Genomic DNA, 18,390 nt, shown 5'->3' on the forward strand with positions numbered 1-18,390 from the left:
AGTCTATTTCTCCATGGAAATGGCAGGTAATTGGTGCAGAATTAAGGTGGTGCTAATGGGAAAAGAAGTGAAATACCATAAAATGAAAATTATAATGTAAGGTTTGCCTGGATTAGAGGGTATGAGAGAAAGGAGGGAAAGAAATGTGATTTTTATCCTGAGAAATGCCCACGACTAGAAGAGATGCTGTCACTCTTATTAAAAACAAGGAAAGGAAGAATGACCTGTGGGGCTGAAGATTAATTCCACAACCAAGTGGAAATACCTAACAGTGGGAAGAGAGACAAGTAAAATGGAGTATGGGGAGTCAAAAGGATATTAAATAGTGACGTCTTTATATCGGGTCTCTTCTTCCTCCATGTTTTATTATGAAAACTTTCAAATATAAAAGCAAACACCCACACATCCACCACCTAGATTCTACCATTGAGATTTTACTATATTTCCTTTGTCATGTGTCCATCCTGCTATTCTCTCTATTCATCCGTTAATCTACCTTATTTTTAAAATGTATATCTCAAATTGCATTTTGCCCTGAATACTTAAGCATACCTAACATTAACTTGAGTTCAGTATTTGCTTATTGGTTTTTTAAATGTAAAACTCTACAATGACATGCACAAATCTTAAGTGTAGATGCCCTGACTTTTGAAAAATGCATACACCTGCGTAACCCAATCCCCATCTACATATAGACCCTTATTGTCACCTCAGAAAATTATGACTTTACTTAGTCCCTGCTCCCACCCCTCCAGAGACAACTGTTCTTCAGATTTTTTTTTCCCAACACAACCTAGTTTTGTTTATTCTAGAATTTCATATGAATGTAATCTGCCATGGGTTACTTAAAAGATTATTAGGAGAATGCAGGATCTCAGCTTTTGAATTTGATTTGAACTGATTTTAGGAGGTTTTCATTTTTAAGTTACGAAGGTAATGTATGTTCTCCGTGGTGGTGGCGAGAGAGAAAACAGAAAAAGACACAAAAAGAGTAAAAAATCACTTGTTATCTACACCATCAGGATGTATGTATATGTAAATACAGATGTAGATATATGCATTTTATTAATACAATTGGTGTCATATTTCACATGGCTGTGCCACCATCACCACTAGGTTCCAGAACTGTTTCATCAATCCCACACCCATAAGTAGTCACATCCCATTCCATTCTCTCCCTAGCTCCTGGCAACCACTAATTTTCTGTCTTTATGATTTGTCTTTTCTAGACATTTTGTATCAATGGAATCGTACTATATGTGACCTTTTGTGTGAGGCTTTTATTTAACATAATGTTTTCAAGGTTTATGTGTGTTGAAACATGTATCACTATCATTGCTTTTTATGGCTGAATAATATGCCATGTGTAAAAACATATTACATTTTGTCTATTCATCAGTTGGATGGACACTTGGACTGTTTCCATTTTTTGGGATGAATGTTGCTATAAACATTCATGTATGAGTATTTGTGTGAATGTGTTTTCGTTTTGCTTGAATATATACCTAAGTGTAGAATTGATGGGTCATATGGTAACTCTGTATGTAAGTTTGAGGAACTGCCAAACTGTTTTCCAAAGTGGCTGCATCATTTTACATTCCCACCAGCAATGTACAAGGGTTCCAATTTCTCCACGCCTTTGTCAATGCTTGTTATTGTCTATCTTTTTTATCATAGTCAACCCAGTGAGTGTGAACTGGTATCTCTCTGTAGTTTTGATTTGCATTTCTCTGATGACTAATGACATTGAGTATCTTTTCATGTGCTTACTGGACAATTTCATATACAGTGAAACCTTGGTTTGCGAGCATAATTCATTCCAGAAACATGTTTGTAATCCAAAGCACTTGGATATCAAGGCAAATTTCAAGGACCATTTGCTCATTTGTGATCATGTGACGTTCGGCATCACATACTACTTGTATTGCAAGACATCGCTCGTTTATCAAGTTAAAATTTATTAGAAATGTTTGCTCGTCTTGTGGGACACTCACAGAACAAGTTACTCACAGTCCAAGGTTTTACTATATATATTTTATTTGTTTGTTGTTTGCAAAAGTCTGTTCCTGTCTTTTGCTCATTCTAAAATTAGGTTGCCCTTTTATTGCTGAATTTGAGGGTTTTTTTAAAACATATTTTTGATAGAAATCCCTTATCATATGACTTGTAAAAAACTTTTCCCATTCTGTGAGTTGTCTTTTCATGTTCTTGATGGTTTTCTTAGAAGCAGTGAAGTTTTTTATTTTGATGAAGTCTAATTTATCAATTTTTGCTTTTGTGGCTTTTGCCTTTGGTGTCATATGTCAAATGTATCTGTAATATATTTTAGTAAATGGTATGAAGAAGGCATCTAACTTTTAAAAATATACCAATTAACTCAGTACCTGTCCACACTATTACTATAGTCTAATGCCTCTATATAATTAGGTCTGATTTAGCCTCGTTGTCAAAGCTTTGTTAGTTTCTCTTAAGGCAACCCCCAACATAGCCTGAGTTCAAAAAACATAGTGATACCTACAGTTTTGCTTCTGCCCACCTTTGTATAGCCAGGTGTCTCACACTCTAAGGCATTTATTAAATATTTATTGAATTGAACCTAACTGAGTTGAAGCGAATTGAATTAGAAAACAGTTTTAGGAAAGAGAAGTATCAATAATCATGGAATGGCCAACACTGTGACCCAGCACTGTTCACCTTGTTTTTCCATTTCTGCTGAGGTCATCTCTGCTCTTGCCAAAACTGCTCTTCAACACATTTTCTGTTGTTGTTGTTTTTTTAAGTTTTTATTTTAATTCTAGTTAGCCAACATACAGTACAATACTAGCTTCAGGTACACAACCCAGCGAGTCAATACCTTTTCAATACAATTGTGGTAATCATTAATGTTGTTTGCCAAATATTTCCAGTTCTCTCTACTCTCAGACCCTCCTGTGGTTAAGTGCGACCACATGCCTAGTTTCAGTAAATGCACTGTGACTGGAAGTACCATGTGTCTGGGACAGAGTTTGTCACCTGGTACCCTCCAGAGTTCTCTTTTCTCTCCAGCAATGTCCAAAATGGTGGCTGCTCTATCAGCCTGGGTCCCTGAATGACTAAGGTTAGTAGAGCTCCTCTGTCAACCCAGTGGACGGGTAGCATGAGCAAAAATTAAAAACCTTTTAAGACTTTTGTTGTTTTAAGCCATTGAAATTTGGGGTAGAAAGCTAATGGAGCATAGCAGCCTATTTCAGGATATACCAGTCACTGACATATTGTTAGTGCACTGGTCTTTTTTGAATGGGAGCTGAAGGAAGAGCTTCAGGCAGTACGTGAAGCAATTGGGCCTGAAGTGCTCTCACATTTCGTGTCCTCATTCACTCTTCTCAGATGCATAACAACTTCAGCTACATCTTAGGGTAAGCTGAGTGTTCTAGGACCGCCTGGGTGGCTCAGTTGGTTGAGTGTCCAACTTCAGCTCAGGTCATAATCTCGTGGTTCATGGGTTCAAGCCCCACGTTGGGCTCTGTGCTGACAGCTCAGAGCCTGGAGCCTGCTTCAGATTCTCTGCCTCCCTCTCTCTCTGCCCCTCCCCAGCTTGTTCTTTCTGTCTCTCTGTCTCTCTCTCTCCCCCTGCCCCCCAAAAGCAAATAAACATTTCTAAAAAAGGAAGCTGAGTGTTCTAGAACTGTGCCAGTGTCCAAAAAATGAGATGCCTGTTAAATTAGCATTTCCATAAAAAGTAAAAGAAACATTTATATAAGTTACATTAGGTAATAATTTACAGAGGAAAAAAACTAGTTCCCAGGAAAGGCAAAACCTTCCACGCCGCCCAGAAAGATCACTATAAAGAAATATAAGATTAACTCACCAAATTTGATACATATTTACCATTTTTCAATCTATTCCACGGCCTTTTGTGCTTCTATTTAGTGGACGTTTACAAAGCTTGACACTGATGTTGTGCTCATTCTCTAAATGCATTAAACAGTGAGGTCTCAGCAAAATATAAATTGGTATAAACTGTGAGCAATTAGTATAAACAAAATGGGTGTATATAATTTGATAAAGTGATCATTTGGCAAATTGCTCTCTTGACTTAGACCTTTACAATAGTGGAGATTTTGTCATCATAATACAGGTAATGTTTGGGGGAGAGAAGGAAGTACCATTATGTATCAAAGAGTTTCAACACCCATTTTTGGTTTGTTGTTTTTTGTTTGACAGTGAGTGATTAATTAGAATTTCAACATTTCTAGAAGAAACAATTTAGTCGAGAGTTTCCAAGGGAATTTAAACTTATCCCACCGGCTCTGTATGGGACATAAAACACTTGGTATAAGAGCACTTCCACTAGGAAAGGATTATACATTTTGAGGCTTAATGAACTGCCACTATCAAAGACTTACTAGCAAAGAAACTAAGACTACTATAGAATTAACTTTGGAATTGGAATTAACTTTGGAATTAGTCTAACAGCTAAATTGTATTATTACCATTACAGGCAGGCAACTTAAACATTAGTTGAAAGTAACATTTTAACTTTTATCATGTGTTATTTTTATGAAAGCCCTCACACTTTCCAAACATAAATGAAGTTTCAAAATATGCTTGATTAATATGTTGTATAAATATGTGAACAAACGCCTGTAACCATATCTAAAGAGTAAACGTTTTTAAGAAGTCAAAAGAAAAACAATATTAAAATATTTATAGATAAGTTACTGTCTTCTCTGTCTGAAATTCATATCTCCTCTTCCATATTTTTTAATTATAGTTGACACACAATGTTACATTAGTTTCAGGTGTCCACCACAGCAATTCAGGAAGTTTATATGTTTTGCTCTGCTCACGAGTGTAGCTATTGTCTGTCACCATATAACACTATTACAATAGCATTGACTATATTCCCTGTGTTGTAGCATTCAACCCCATGACTTATTCATTTCATAACTAAAAGCCTGTATCTCCTACTGTCATTCACTCATTTTGCCTGTTCCCCCATTCCCCTCTTCTTGTAGGCATCAGTTTGTTCTCTGTACTTATGGGTCTGTTCTGCTTTTTCTTTGCTTGTGTTTTAGATTCCACATGAAGTGAAATCACGTGGTATTTGTCTTTATCTACCTGATTCATTTCACTTAGCATAATACCTTCTAAGTCCATCCATGTTGTTGTGAATGGCAAGATCTCATTCTTTTTTATGGCCGAGTAATATCCTCGTGTGTGTGTGTGTGTGTGTGTGTGTGTGTGTGTGTGTGTCTATACACCGTATCTTCTTTATCCATTCATTTATGGATGGACACTTAGGTTGCTTCCATATCTTGGCTATTGTAAACAATGCTGCAATAAACAGAGGTGCATGTATCTTTTCGAATTAGTGTTTTCTTTTTCTTTATGTAAATACCCAGTAGTGGAATTACTGAATCGTACAATATTTCTAGTTTTAATTTTTTGAGGAACCTCACACTGTTTTCTACTGTGGCTGAACCAACTTACGTTCCTGTCAAAAGAGTATGAGGCTTCCTTTTTCTCCACATTCCCCCCAACACCTGTTATTTCTTGTCATATTCTAACAGATGTGAGGTGATCCCTCAGTGTGGTTTTGATTTGCATTAGTGAAGATGAGCGATGTTGAGCATCTTTTCATGTGTATGTTTGCCATCTATATGTCTTCTTTGGATCCTCTTCTACCTTTCGTCTGATTAATTCCAGCTAATTCTTTAAGACTTGGCCTCAGCATGCTCTTTCCAAAAGTCTTCCCTTGCTCGTGCCTGTGCACACACACATAAACACACGCACACTTAAGGCACTTTCATGCCATTGCACTGGTCAAAAATCTTGTAGATCTCTATTATAGGTTTTATTATACTGTATTATACTTCTCTATGAGATATTCCTATCACCATACTACAAATTCTTGAAGACAACGAATACGTCTTAATTATTTTGTGTTCTCCAGTATCTAACATTTAGAAGACAACTAAAGTTTGCTGAATTAATTGATACCAAGAAGTTGTCAGTGTACCACTGTTTCCTTTAAACTAAAAGATGGAGTGCCTGGGTGGCTCAGTCAGGTAAATATCCAACTCTTGGTTTTGGCTCAATCATGATCTCACGGTTCGTGGGTTTGAGCGTCTGCTGACAGCACAGAGCCCGACTGGGATTCTCTCCCTCTCTCTGTCTCTCTCTGTTTCTCTCTGTCTCTCTCTGTCTCTGTCTCTCTCTCTCTCTCTCTCTCTGCCTCTCCCCTGCTCACACTTGTGCTTGGTCTCTTTCTCAAGATAACTGGAAGGAAAGAGGTAAAATTATCACTTTCAGATTACATAATTGCATGCTTGGAAAACCCAAGAGAATCAACCAAGAAATTATTCTAAATAATAGAATAACTGAGTGCAGCCAACATGGGAAACAATATGGAGGTTCATCATAAAATTAAAAATAGAAATACTATACAACCCAGTAATCCCACTACTGGGTATTTACCCAAGAAAATGAAAACACTAATTTGAAAAGATATATGCACCCCTATGTTTATTGCAGCATTACTTACAATAGCCAAGATATGGAAGCAACTCGTGTCCATCGATGGATAAATGGATAAAGATGTAGTACATATATACAATGGAATATTACGCAGCCATAAAAAGGATGAAATCTTGCCGTTTTCTGCAACATAGATGGACTGAGAAGGTGTTATGCTAAGTGAAATAGTCAGAGAAAGACAAATACCATGTAGCTTCACTTATATGTGGAATCTAAAAAAACAAAATGAGTACAGCAATAAACAAAGAACAGAAACAGACCCATAAATACAGAGAGTGGATTGTTGCCGGAGGGGAGGGGGTCAGGAGAATGGGTGGAGGGAAGCGGGAGATACAGGCTTCCAGTTATGAAATGAATAAGCCACAGGATGAAAGGTACAATGTAGGGAATACAGTCAGTGGTATTGCAATAACATTCTATGGTGACAGACAGTGGCCACACTTATGGTGAGCAGGATATAACATATAAACTTGGTGAACTATTATACATCTGAAACTAATGTAATCATTGTGTGTTAACTATACTTCAATAACAAAAAGAAGAACAGAAGAATTAAGGAAGGTGGCTGGGTACAGAATTAATGTTCAGAAATCAGTCATCTTTCTATATACAAATAAGAATCTGTTAGAACCACACTGTCCAACACAGTAGCCACTAGTCACATGTAACTAAGTTTTAATTAAAATAAAAAAAAAATTTAAATTGGCTTTTTAGTGACATTAGCCATGCTCCAAGTCTTCAATAGTCACTTGAAGCTTTGGGGGAAACAGACAATCTGGAACTTTTTTCCATAGGCCACATGAAAAATAAACAAGAAATAAAGGTCACAAAAACTCTGAAAAAAAATAATAATAAGAGGAACAGCCCTAGAGTGATATACATAAAACAGAAGAGAAACTCCAGAAACTTACTCAAACACCTATAAAATGTTTGTATGTGATAAAGGAGGCATTTCAAATCAATTGTAAACATGAATTATTCAGCAAATTGCTTTAGGACTTGATAACCACCTAGAAAAAAACAAATTTGTATTCCTACTTCACCCCTTACTCCAAAATAAATTTAGTAAAAATGTAAACATAAAAGAAAACTATATATATATATTTTTTTTATTATTTTTTATTTTTATTTATTTATTTTTTTTTTATTTTTTTTTTTAATTTTTTTTTTTTAACGTTTATTTATTTTTGAGACAGAGACAGAGCATGAACGGGGGAGGGTCAGAGAGAGGGAGACACAGAATCTGAAACAGGCTTCAGGCTCTGAGCTGTCAGCACAGAGCCCGACGCGGGGCTTGAACTCACGGACTGCGAGATCGTGACCTGAGCCGAAGTCGGCCGCTCAACCAACTGAGCCACCCAGGCGCCCCTATTTTTATTTTTTTTTAATGTATATTTATTTTTGAGACAGAGAGAGACAGAGCATGAACAGGGGAGGGGCAGAGAGAGAGGGAGACACAGAATCTGAAACAGGCTGCAGGCTCTGAGCGGTCAGCACAGAGCCCGACGCGGGGCTTGAACTCACGGACCGTGAGATCGTGACCTGAGCCGAAGTCAGACGCTTAACCAACCAAGCCACCCAGGCGCCCCTAAAAGAAAACTATATTACGGCATTGCTCATAATAGCAAAATACCAGAAACAACCTGATTAAATACATTATAGTATGTACTCAATTTAATACTATTTAACCATTTGAAAAGAAAATCTGCAGCTCTATTATGTTTTCAAAAAAAAATTTTTTTATGTTTATTTTTATTTTTGATTTGGAGAGACAGACAGAGTGCAAGTGGAAGAGGGGCAGAGAGAGCGGGAGACACAGAATCCGAAGCAGGCTCCAGGCTCTGAGCTGTCAGCACGGAGCCCGATGTGGGGCTCGAACCCACGAACTGCAAGATCATGACCTTAGCCGAAGTTGGCGCTTATCCGACTGGCCACCCGGGCACCCCTATTATGTTTTGATGTGGACTGCAGAGAGAGTGTGTGTGTAAAAAGTATGTAGTAAGCTACCATTTGTGTAGCATCTATGTATAGACTTTTGTGTGTAGAGAGCATCTCTGGGAGGGGAACACAAGAAAATTGGTTTCCTCTGGACAGGGAAACTGGGAGCTCAGGACAGGGGTAAGAAGAGACTTTGTTTTCACTGATGCCTCTTTTGAACTACTGAATTTTGCACAATATATATGAATTAACTATTTTAAAAATAAATCAAATAATTATAAAAACCCAAACATAAGATGTATAAAAGTATTGCATCTCCCCTATGTAGCTTCCACCCTTGTCCTAAATTTATTTCAATTTTTTATGTAAGAGCTGCAAAAGGTCTGTGGGCAGTGATTTTAGGCTTCAGTGCAGGAACTCTTGTCTAGAAGGTTAAAATTCAGTAAGCTGTTCCATAAGCATTTAGTAAGCAATGAGGACCTATCAATGCACTCAGTAGGTACTTGTTCAGATGGAATTTCTATTATTTAAAGAAGACTTTTTATAAAGGGGAGCACAGGGGCGCCTGGGTGGCTCAGTCGGTTAGGCGTCTGACTTTGGCTCAGGTCATGATCTTATAGCTTGTGAGTTTGAGCCCCGCGTTGGGCCCTGTGCTGACAGCTCAGAGCCTGGAGCCTGCTTTGGGTTCTGTGTCTCCCTCTTTCTCTGCCCTCCCCCGCTCATGCTCTGTCTCTCTCTCAAAAATAAACAAAGATAAAAAATTTTTTATGGGCCCAGCACGCTTCCGCTGCGCAACTCTGCTCTCCAGATAAAAAATTTTTTAAATAAATAAATAAATAAATAAAGAGAGAGAGCACTTTGAATTATAGCAAAAGTGAAGAGCCAAAGTAGTCTGCAGTCATTCCACCATGTAAAAATACAAATGGGCTAAATGATGAGAAGCGGAATGAGTTCAGAGCATCCTAAATAAAACCATGCTTTATAGAGTGGAGCTACAATCTTCCAACGCCCTCCCCAGCACTCTGGCATGGATGCCACTGTATGCAACTACCACTGTACCTCCTACCCTCCTCCACCTACCCAAACACTTCTGTCTCGCTCTAAAGTGTCTACACTTACACCCAGCAATCTTTAACACAAATGATACATCATTTGCCACTAGGAATGGAATTGTCTAATCCCACCATTTGCTGTCTGACAGTTCAGACAGTTCAGATCTTTCAAAAGACAGAGTGAATTTTTCTGGGTATTGACATGATGTTCTTCGAGCCCGAAGAAATTATTCTAGAACAAGTTTATCTGTTGAAGACTACCCTAGAAAACCATAGGCAGAAAAAAAATCAGCCGTAGAACATAGTTTATCATTTAACAATTTCTTTTTATCGGCAGTTGTTTTAAAATTCAAGACAATCAATTGAAACTAAGTAAATCTATTTCTAATTAAATTTATTGTCCAATACTTATATACAGATTTCATTGGTAAAACAAAGTCCCTCTGAGCCTCAATTGCCTCACCCGTTAAATGGGGACAAGAATATCTACTCTACTTACACTGGATGATTACTGCAAGAACTAAAGATGTAAAAGTAATCTGAAAAATGTCAAACAATTTTTCAGGGCACCTGGGTGGCTCAGTTGGTTATGTGTCTGACTCTTGGTTTCAGCTCAGGTCATGATCTCACAGTTTGTGAGATTGAGCCCTGCATCGGACTCTAAGTGGAGCCTGCTTGAAATTCTCTCTCTCCCTCTCTCTCTGCCCCTCCCCTATTCATGCTCTCTCTCTCTCAAAATAAACAAACATTAAAAAAAAAAGAAAGATGTCAAACAACTTTAAATTGCCCATTATCTTTCTTTGTTAAGAGGTGACCGGGGCACCTGGGTGGCTCAGTCAGTTAGGCGTCCGACTTCAGCTCGGGTCATGATCTCATGGTTTGTGGTGGGTTCAAGCCCTGCATCAGGCTCGTGCTGGCAGCTCGGAGCCTGGAACTTGCTTCAAATTCTATGTGTATCTCTCTCTCTGTCTCTGCCCCTCCTCAACTTGCGCTCTGTCTCTCTCAAAAATAAACGGTTTAAAAAAATTTTTTAAGAAAGAAGAAAGAGGTGACCAATCCTTTCCAAATATATCAGATTTAATCTGTTCTGTCTTCACTGCCACTAAGTTTGCCCAGTGTGTCTACCTCTGAATTGGTGATTTAGTTTTCTGTCCAGCAAAATGAAAATCTAAAGATTAGACACAAAAAGGCCTTTATCATTAGAAAAATATTGAAAAATTTTTTAGAAATATACCATTACCTATCCTGGTGGGTAGACAGCACAGCATCTTTAACAAGAGAAGATGGAAATACCTGAGTAAATTAGGCAACTTGTGCAAGCCTATTTCATAGATTTTTTTTGTCTTATTTTTTAAATAAGATTTGAGGTCTAATCTGTTGGCCTCCTACCATGCAAAGAGAGGATTTTCTTTTTTGCATTCCTCAATCTCACACATACACAAAACCACACGCGTTTCTTTTCTCAATTATAGCACAATTTTTAGTTACATCAAAAGTGATATAACTTCACGTGATTACCAGACAGCTGCAGAAGTTGCTGTGGTGAGACACCTTCTTCAGGATGGAAGGATTTAGCCCCCAGCTGCTGGAAGTGCTATTCGCAGACACCTTTCCACTGGCAGCCTGCTTTGGAAGTGGTTCAACTTCTGAGAGTTGCCTTACGACCCCTTCCCTGAGCAGCTGTCGTTCAATGACTGTTCAACATGGTGGCAAAAGGCCCTCCCTGCAGCTTAGGACAATTCTCAAGGGCCAGCCCAGCTTCAGAGCTCCCTATGGGGTCTTTGTCACGGCCAGATTCTCCCTCTGTGCAATCCTGCTTCCTCTCTTTTCTTCCTTCCCACAGGTATGGATCCCAAAAGTTCTCCCCAATAAGGCTTCTGCTGGCCAATCTCTGTTTCAGGGTCGCCTTCCAAGGAACCAAACCTGCCACAGTTGATACCAGAAATGGTCTGAGAAAGCAGATGCCAAGAGGAGATTCTGGAGAGGGGTCACCTGCCATCTGGTTGGCAGAGCCCCATTGTTGGTGGGAGGGGGGGCCCACACAGCACAAGGTAACAATGCAGCTGTTCACCGTTCACTGGTGGTGGCAAATGCACCAGCTCGTGCGCTGTATCAGGCATTTGAGCAACATGGCAAAAATAGCAACTAAAAGCACAATAAAGTTGGCTATTACTAAACTCAGACCATGCTTTGGAGAAAGATAATGAGAGAGAGTGACTGACGGACTTTAAAAAGTGTGAGAGCGTGAAAGCAAAAAGGCCTCCTTGGTAGCATATAAAGAATCTCTCTTCTGCAGCAGAGAAAGCCAAGGACCAAGCTCGGGATTTAATTACAGGGTAGCAGATCTCCAAAACAGTTAAGTTCTCAGACTCAGCAGGTGTGCTATGCCAAGGTCAGGGACCTGGTTGAGAAAGAACAGTAGGATGGGGACATCTGCTTTGAAAAAGCTACAGAACTGGTCCATCCCTCCCCATCACGGACGAGTACTCCCTCTTCTTGAAGACAACACAAGACCATTCCCCTAAGAAACAGCATGCACCCCCCTCAGATCTGCCCCAACGTTTTTAGCTGGCCACTAGGCCAATAACTAGCTTGAAGTCAAAACATAACTCAGCTTGAGGAGGAAAGCGGCTACACACCAAAGGAGTGGTGGGACTGAGCTAACAGGAACCAGCAGGAGCTAGGAGAAAATCCGTGGGACAGCACTCAGGGGGTGTTGAATCAAAGCAGGCAATACATTACATTGGATAAGAAGTGTTTATTTGGAGCACTGTCCTGGAATATAGGATTCAACACTCTGACAAGAACACCACGAGATGGTGTAGGCATGATGACAGGATGGTCCCAACAAGCAAGGAGAAAGCAATGGTCCCCATTAAGGGAGGTTGAAATGCCAGCATTGCCCTGCAGATGGTGGAAGAGGGGGTAAAAGGCCTCAGAAAAGTGGGCATTCTAGGGTGGACATACTATATGAAGCCAAATGACTGTGCTCCATGGGAAGATCCAGGGGATATATGATTGACCAAGGCAATAAGGCATGTGCTAGGGAGCTCCAAGAGTTCAGTGGTAGCTCTCCTCTGGACATCAGGGATTAAGCTCTGTCTTTCCACGCCTGGGCTCAGTGACAGCAATGAGAATGATAGGACAACTCACCCCTTTCCTCCATCACTCCCCCAACTTCCCATCCCCTGTAAGAGGCCAGTTGGTAGGACTTGGCCATCAGTCAGATGGATGTAATTATTGTAATGAATGGTAGGTTTGCAGTGGCCTGACCTACACAGAGTTATGGAGATGGTTAATAAATGTAGTGTTCCTAGAGGCAAAGACGTGAGTAGGTAAAAAACAAAAACAAAAACAAAAAAGCTACTAGGTAACCTCACAAACAAAAGCTATTAGTTAACTTTACAAACAAAAGAAATCAAGGATGGAGGGTGAAGGCATTTATCCCAGTCAAGCCAGGATGCCCTGCCCATCTTCCAGGACTGAGCCAGTTTTGGGACCCAGAACCCATCAATTGAAAGAGGCTAGGTGGCCAGGAAGACACAAATATTCACAGTAATGATTAACTGGTCCTTCCCCAGAGGGGTCCATGGCCATTTACTTGGGTAAGTGTCCACTGGGGAAAGGGGAAGATCCAAACATCACAAAGACTGTTGGACACAGGGTCCAGGTTGACATTGATACCCAGAGCCCTGGAATATCATCACAGTACCCTGTTACAGTAGGGCCAGGGCCAGTGTCACAGACACGTGTGTGACCTGTGCAGTCACACAGGATTTTACATTTAAAAAGTTCTAACTGTGGGAAAAACAAATAACCCAACACGTTCTAATTGTGATTGCTTTAATTCTTGGTTTAATGCCTGGGTGGTACCCTTTTAAAATTATTAATAATTTTTTGAACAAGGGGTCTTTTCTTTCAGTTTGTGCTGGGTTGGCCTGTGTGGGGAATAGGAGTGTCCTGATACTAAATGAAGTTCTGGCTCTGGTGTGGCTTACAGTGTATCTTTTGAACCTGTAGACCCACCTGTAGTATTTTCCTGCTCTCCCAATATACACTTGGGATAGATATTCCCAGGAATTGACACAATCCCACACCGCCTCTTTGGTCTGTGGGGTAAGAGCTATCCTAGTGAAGATGGCCAGATGGAGGGAGCTCTGAATGTGCCATTCTGCCGCCCCCCACACACACACAACCACACACACACAACCACACACACACACACACAGCCAAGATAGTAAATCAAAAACGATATTGCATCACAGGGGGTCTAACAGAAATTAGTGCCACTCTGAAAAACTTAAAAGAATGCAGGGGTAGTAAGTGGACCTTACAATATTTCCATTTAATTCACCAGTCTGTCTCTTGCAAAAAAATAGAAACAGAATTTTAAGGGAAACAGTGGACGATGTAGACAAGAAGTGGCCCTAATTACAGCTACTGCACCAGATGTGGTATCTTTGCTAGACCCCATTTGAATGTCGCCAACAGTCCAAACAATCTCTCTTTTTCTTTTAGGGTCTAGACTCCCCATGGAACCATATACTGAATTTATATGACCGTCTAAAACACGCCTGCATCAAGTCTTTCTTGCATCAAGAGGACTGGCCTTCCATTTTGCAGGATGATCATCACCCTGGGTGTGTCCAATGTTTCCCCATGACCAGGCTTGCTACATGCATACAGACAGACTTACACATACTCCGAAAAGGATGCTGTGCTCTTTCTTGGAGCCTTACATCAGACATAGGATACCAACTCATTCTATTACTGATGATAGTAACCCTGGTCACCTGTCATTTGGTGTCTGCCAGTTTTCCTCACTGTAAAGTCGCCAGTTCCCTCTCTGTATTTGACTGGTGTTTCATGCAGGGATATTCTGAGTATGCCAATCCTGCTCTGCTGCCAGCCTTAGCATTCATTGACGACCTCCTCTGTATCAGCTACCACTGACTGGGTGGCCAACTGGTGATTATCTGTTGCTGTTGTTCCCTCTACAATTATTAGCCAATATTCTACTGGAAGGAAGAACTTTCCCTTCTCCTTCTTTTGCCTGTATCAGTATGGATTCATGGATTGCTATTTTTTAAGTTTATTTATTTCTGAGAGAGAGAGAAAGCATGAGCAAGGGAGGGGCAGAGAGGGAGGGAAGAGAATCCCAAGGAGGCTCTGCACTGACAGCACAGAGCCCAATGTGGGGCTCAAACTCACAAACCGTGAGATCATGACCTGAGCCAAAGTCTGATGCTTAACCGACTCAGCCACCCAGGTGCCCCCATGGATTCCTATTTTAACTGAGGGTCATAATCCTATACTTTTATTATTTTTATGCTCAAACTGCCCCCAACTGGGCTAGAAGACACCCATTCAAGCTGGCTCCTGTTTTCTTTTCCAAGACCTCAGCATGCTTTAAGCATTTCTTTATTTTCTGGCACAAGAGGATGTTGTTCTGCATCTAGCCCAGTGGAGAATGGTATTTAGAAACCAAGATCTGGAAAGGGAAGCTTCACATATGATGTTTTTGAAGCTTTTATGTGCTCCTCACAATATTACTGTTTTCTCCAAGTCCCTTCTTTCTTCTTCTTCTTTTCTTTTTTTTTTTTTTTTCTTTCACACTGAAGTTTTCTTAAAATGCCTAGCTTTTCTTGGCTGGCTGTTTCATGTGAACAGGGCACTGAAAACCTATGAGTAGAAACGATGGGAGTGGGGGCTGGGGGTAGGTAACTGACCAGGAGACTTTAGAGTTGAGGGTGGTCTGACCAGGTCCATTTACTAATCTGAAAAACAACAGATTTTTCTTTTCTTTTTGTGGCATGATTAGTTTTTCATCAGAAGAATGCTCCAGTCTCCTACCTGGAAAATACATACCTGGACGCCAGTGTTCTTTGAACTGAGTTGAGAAAGGAGCTAGAATTGCACTGACTTTATTAGGTTTATACACAATACCCACATTCAGTATGGAACCTTCATCTTCAGCTGTGCCTGATGTCCCAAGCCTGGAGTCTCCCCAGACTCAGCCTCTTCAAAGAAGGAATCTCTAGCAGAAAGGATATTGAGTGGCTAATCTACCTCTTACACAGATTGTCAGCCAATCCTGTTTTCTGCCTGCTGCCCCTAGACCCCCAAGTCTTTTGGAGGTTCTCTGGCCAGAATGAGCCTGCTTTTGGACTCTCCCTAGAGACACTTTTACATTTTTCTCACTCTCTAAGTCAGTGGTTCTCAACAGTGGCAATTTTGTCCCTGGAGGCATTTGACAATAAGTAGAAACATTTTTGGTTTTCACAACTGGGGAGGGGGTATTACTAGAATCTAGTGGATAGAGGCCAGGAGTGCTGCTAAATATCCTACAACGCACAGGACAGCCCCCCACAACAAAATATTAGTTGGCCCCAAAGGTCAACAGTACTGAGGTTGAAAAACCCCGTCCTAAATCGTTTAGTACAAATACTGCCAGCTTCTAGTTTTTTGATGCTACTTCATTTTTTCCTTCATTCTTTTTGTTTTTGTGGTTTTTATGTTTTTATGATTTTTATGTGGAGTTGTTTCCAGCAGGAGTGATAAACATAATTGCTTAATTGAAACATTTAACCAGAAATCACTTGGTGGAACTTGAATTTATATTTGTTGAAAATATTTCAATTTCTGTCTCAAGTGTTGACATAGATGAATGTTTTTGAAGCTTTGAATATTTTTGAAGTGTTAGGAAGAATGTGTCAACCAAAGAGTGAAACAGAATGCACGTGGATTCAGCTAGGAATGGACTTTGGGTCTCATGGAACATTCCATACAGTTGTTCTGAAGGTAACAGAACAACATTTCTCTTTTTAATAGAGAAATGAACAAAAGCTGTAGTGAACCATAATGGCACATTATCAGTTGAAATATATAAATACTTTTTAATCTTCACAGAGGTTGACCAGAATTTTTGTAAAGGACATTTAGCATTCCCTGACACCTCATACATTATTAAACTTACAGTGCTTGGGTGCCTGGGTGGCTCACTTGGTTAAGTGTCTAACTCTTTATTTTGCTCAGGTCATGATTCCAGGGTTGTGGGATGGAGCCCTGTGTCGGGCTCCCTGCCGAGCATGGAGCCTGCTTAAGATGCTCGCTCTCTCTCTCTCTCTCTCTCTCTCTCTCTTTCTCTCTCTCTCTCTCTCACTCTCACACTCCCTCACCCCCATTTTTGCACACTCTTGCCCTAAAATAAAAATAAACAAATAAATAAAATAACTTTAAATAAACAAACAAACAAACAAACTTACAATGCTTTTCTAGGAGCTATTGACATTTGTCAGCAGTAGCTCTGGTCAGTAGAGTTTGCTTACACTGAAGCTGGATTCCATACGACTAACTGCATTTACTCTGTATCTTAAGACGAGCCCAGAAAGCCAGCAGTGAAGACAATTTTCAGGAACTAAGTCGCAGGATACAGGATGGAGATTCCAGTTTGTCCTCAGAGAGTGTTCCCACAACAGGGATGAACCCACTATTCTCTAAAAGTTCTGTGTCAACAGAAGCTTTGGGGCATATTAATGTATTTTTGCCTTTTCTTCCATATCTCCTTTAAAGGTATCTCATCTGCATGAAGTCCCTGACCCATTAATAAGCCCATTTATTTATCCACATAGACTCAAAACTGATTTTGCAGAGTCTAATTAGAAGTTGCTCTGGACTAGAAAACAGCTTTAAAAAACACATAGATTTATCATTGTTACTTTTCCAATGGACTTTGGGAAATTAATACATTCTTATAAGGAAAAAAAAATCAAGTTAAGTAAAAAACTCAAACAATGTGGTAACAAGAATGAATTTTGCACACCTCTGCAAGGTAAGCTTCATGAGTTTTCATAGAATTAAATGTATAAAATATAAGTTAAAGTGAGTTAAGGAGCAGTTTGTAAATTTGTTCTCTAAAATATTTTTTTAACGATAATTTAAGCTTTTTCTTATTTTTAGTTAAGTGTTTTTAAAGACTTAATCAAAATTGCCCTTTTTAAAAGTTAAGTTTGGGGTTGACAATCATACACACAATCCCCTGACATTTCTGGATGTGTCCTTTTCCATGGTTCTCAAAAACACAAGACAAATATTTCAGTAAGTAAACCTTCATAAATTTGTATACTCAATAGTAAATAATTGCTTCGGTTGTGCAAATAATTCCATTTGCTATTATTTGAAAAGAGAGGGATTATGTGGCCTGAAAAGGAATTGTAAGACTCGGTCATCATAGTGTTCATTATAGATAAATGATTCTAAAATAAATTATTTTAGTAGTTCTTGACATACAAGTGAAGGCAAATCTGTATCATTTCTCTCTGATGCCATTTTCCACTCTCATACAGGAAGAAAGTGAAAACAACAGCATTTCAAATCAAGGACATTGGTTGGCTAAGACGTGATCAGTCTTCAAACTATCAGGAAACATCTCCCTTTTGAAAAATGAACAAGTGTAGCTGTAACCTGGAAGTGAAATCCAGAGCCGCCATACTGCAACCACACCAAAATTCCATCTTTCCAGGGTTATGCCAAAGTCATCCCTCTCAGTGAGTCCCATCTGAGACACATCATTAAATTCTAATCTATGGCATCATCGAAGAGCAAAGCCTGTCTTCCGGTTTCTGCATGTCAGGAAGAGGAGCCTTTCTGCCGAACGTCGTCCTGGGAGGGAACTCATGAGCAGCAAAGCCATGGCAGTAGGTTAGCAGCATCACATGACAACTTGCTGTAGTCTCTCCTACATTCACGGCTTTGACTTCTAAGACCACACAAGACACCTCTCAAGACAAAAGACGAGAAGTGTTACGCATCCCAAGACTTGTGGAGAAACTGTAGCTAGCAAGCTGATTCCTTGCCCTACAGGTGAATGAAAATACTGAAA

General features: G+C 39.8%; 1 protein-coding gene across 3 annotated transcripts in view; it reads left to right on the forward strand.

Moving 5' to 3' along the window:
• QRSL1 (glutaminyl-tRNA amidotransferase subunit QRSL1) overlaps positions 1-17,907 on the forward strand; it is a 53,032-nt gene extending 35,125 nt beyond the window's left edge. Inside the window, exon 11 of one of the 3 annotated variants that reach the window (XM_042986903.1) lies at positions 17,855-17,907. In XM_042986903.1, the coding sequence (XP_042842837.1) occupies positions 17,855-17,865 (11 nt within the window). In that variant the 3' untranslated portion in view covers positions 17,866-17,907. Of the gene's footprint in view, positions 1-11,352; positions 11,691-17,854 lie in introns of those variants that run through there. The other 2 variants (XM_042986901.1, XM_042986902.1) reach the window with 2 other exon arrangements.
• Positions 17,908-18,390: the final 483 nt, after the last annotated feature.

Source organism: Panthera tigris, chromosome B2 (genome assembly GCF_018350195.1).
Source record: "Panthera tigris isolate Pti1 chromosome B2, P.tigris_Pti1_mat1.1, whole genome shotgun sequence".
Lineage (NCBI taxonomy): Eukaryota > Metazoa > Chordata > Mammalia > Carnivora > Felidae > Panthera > Panthera tigris.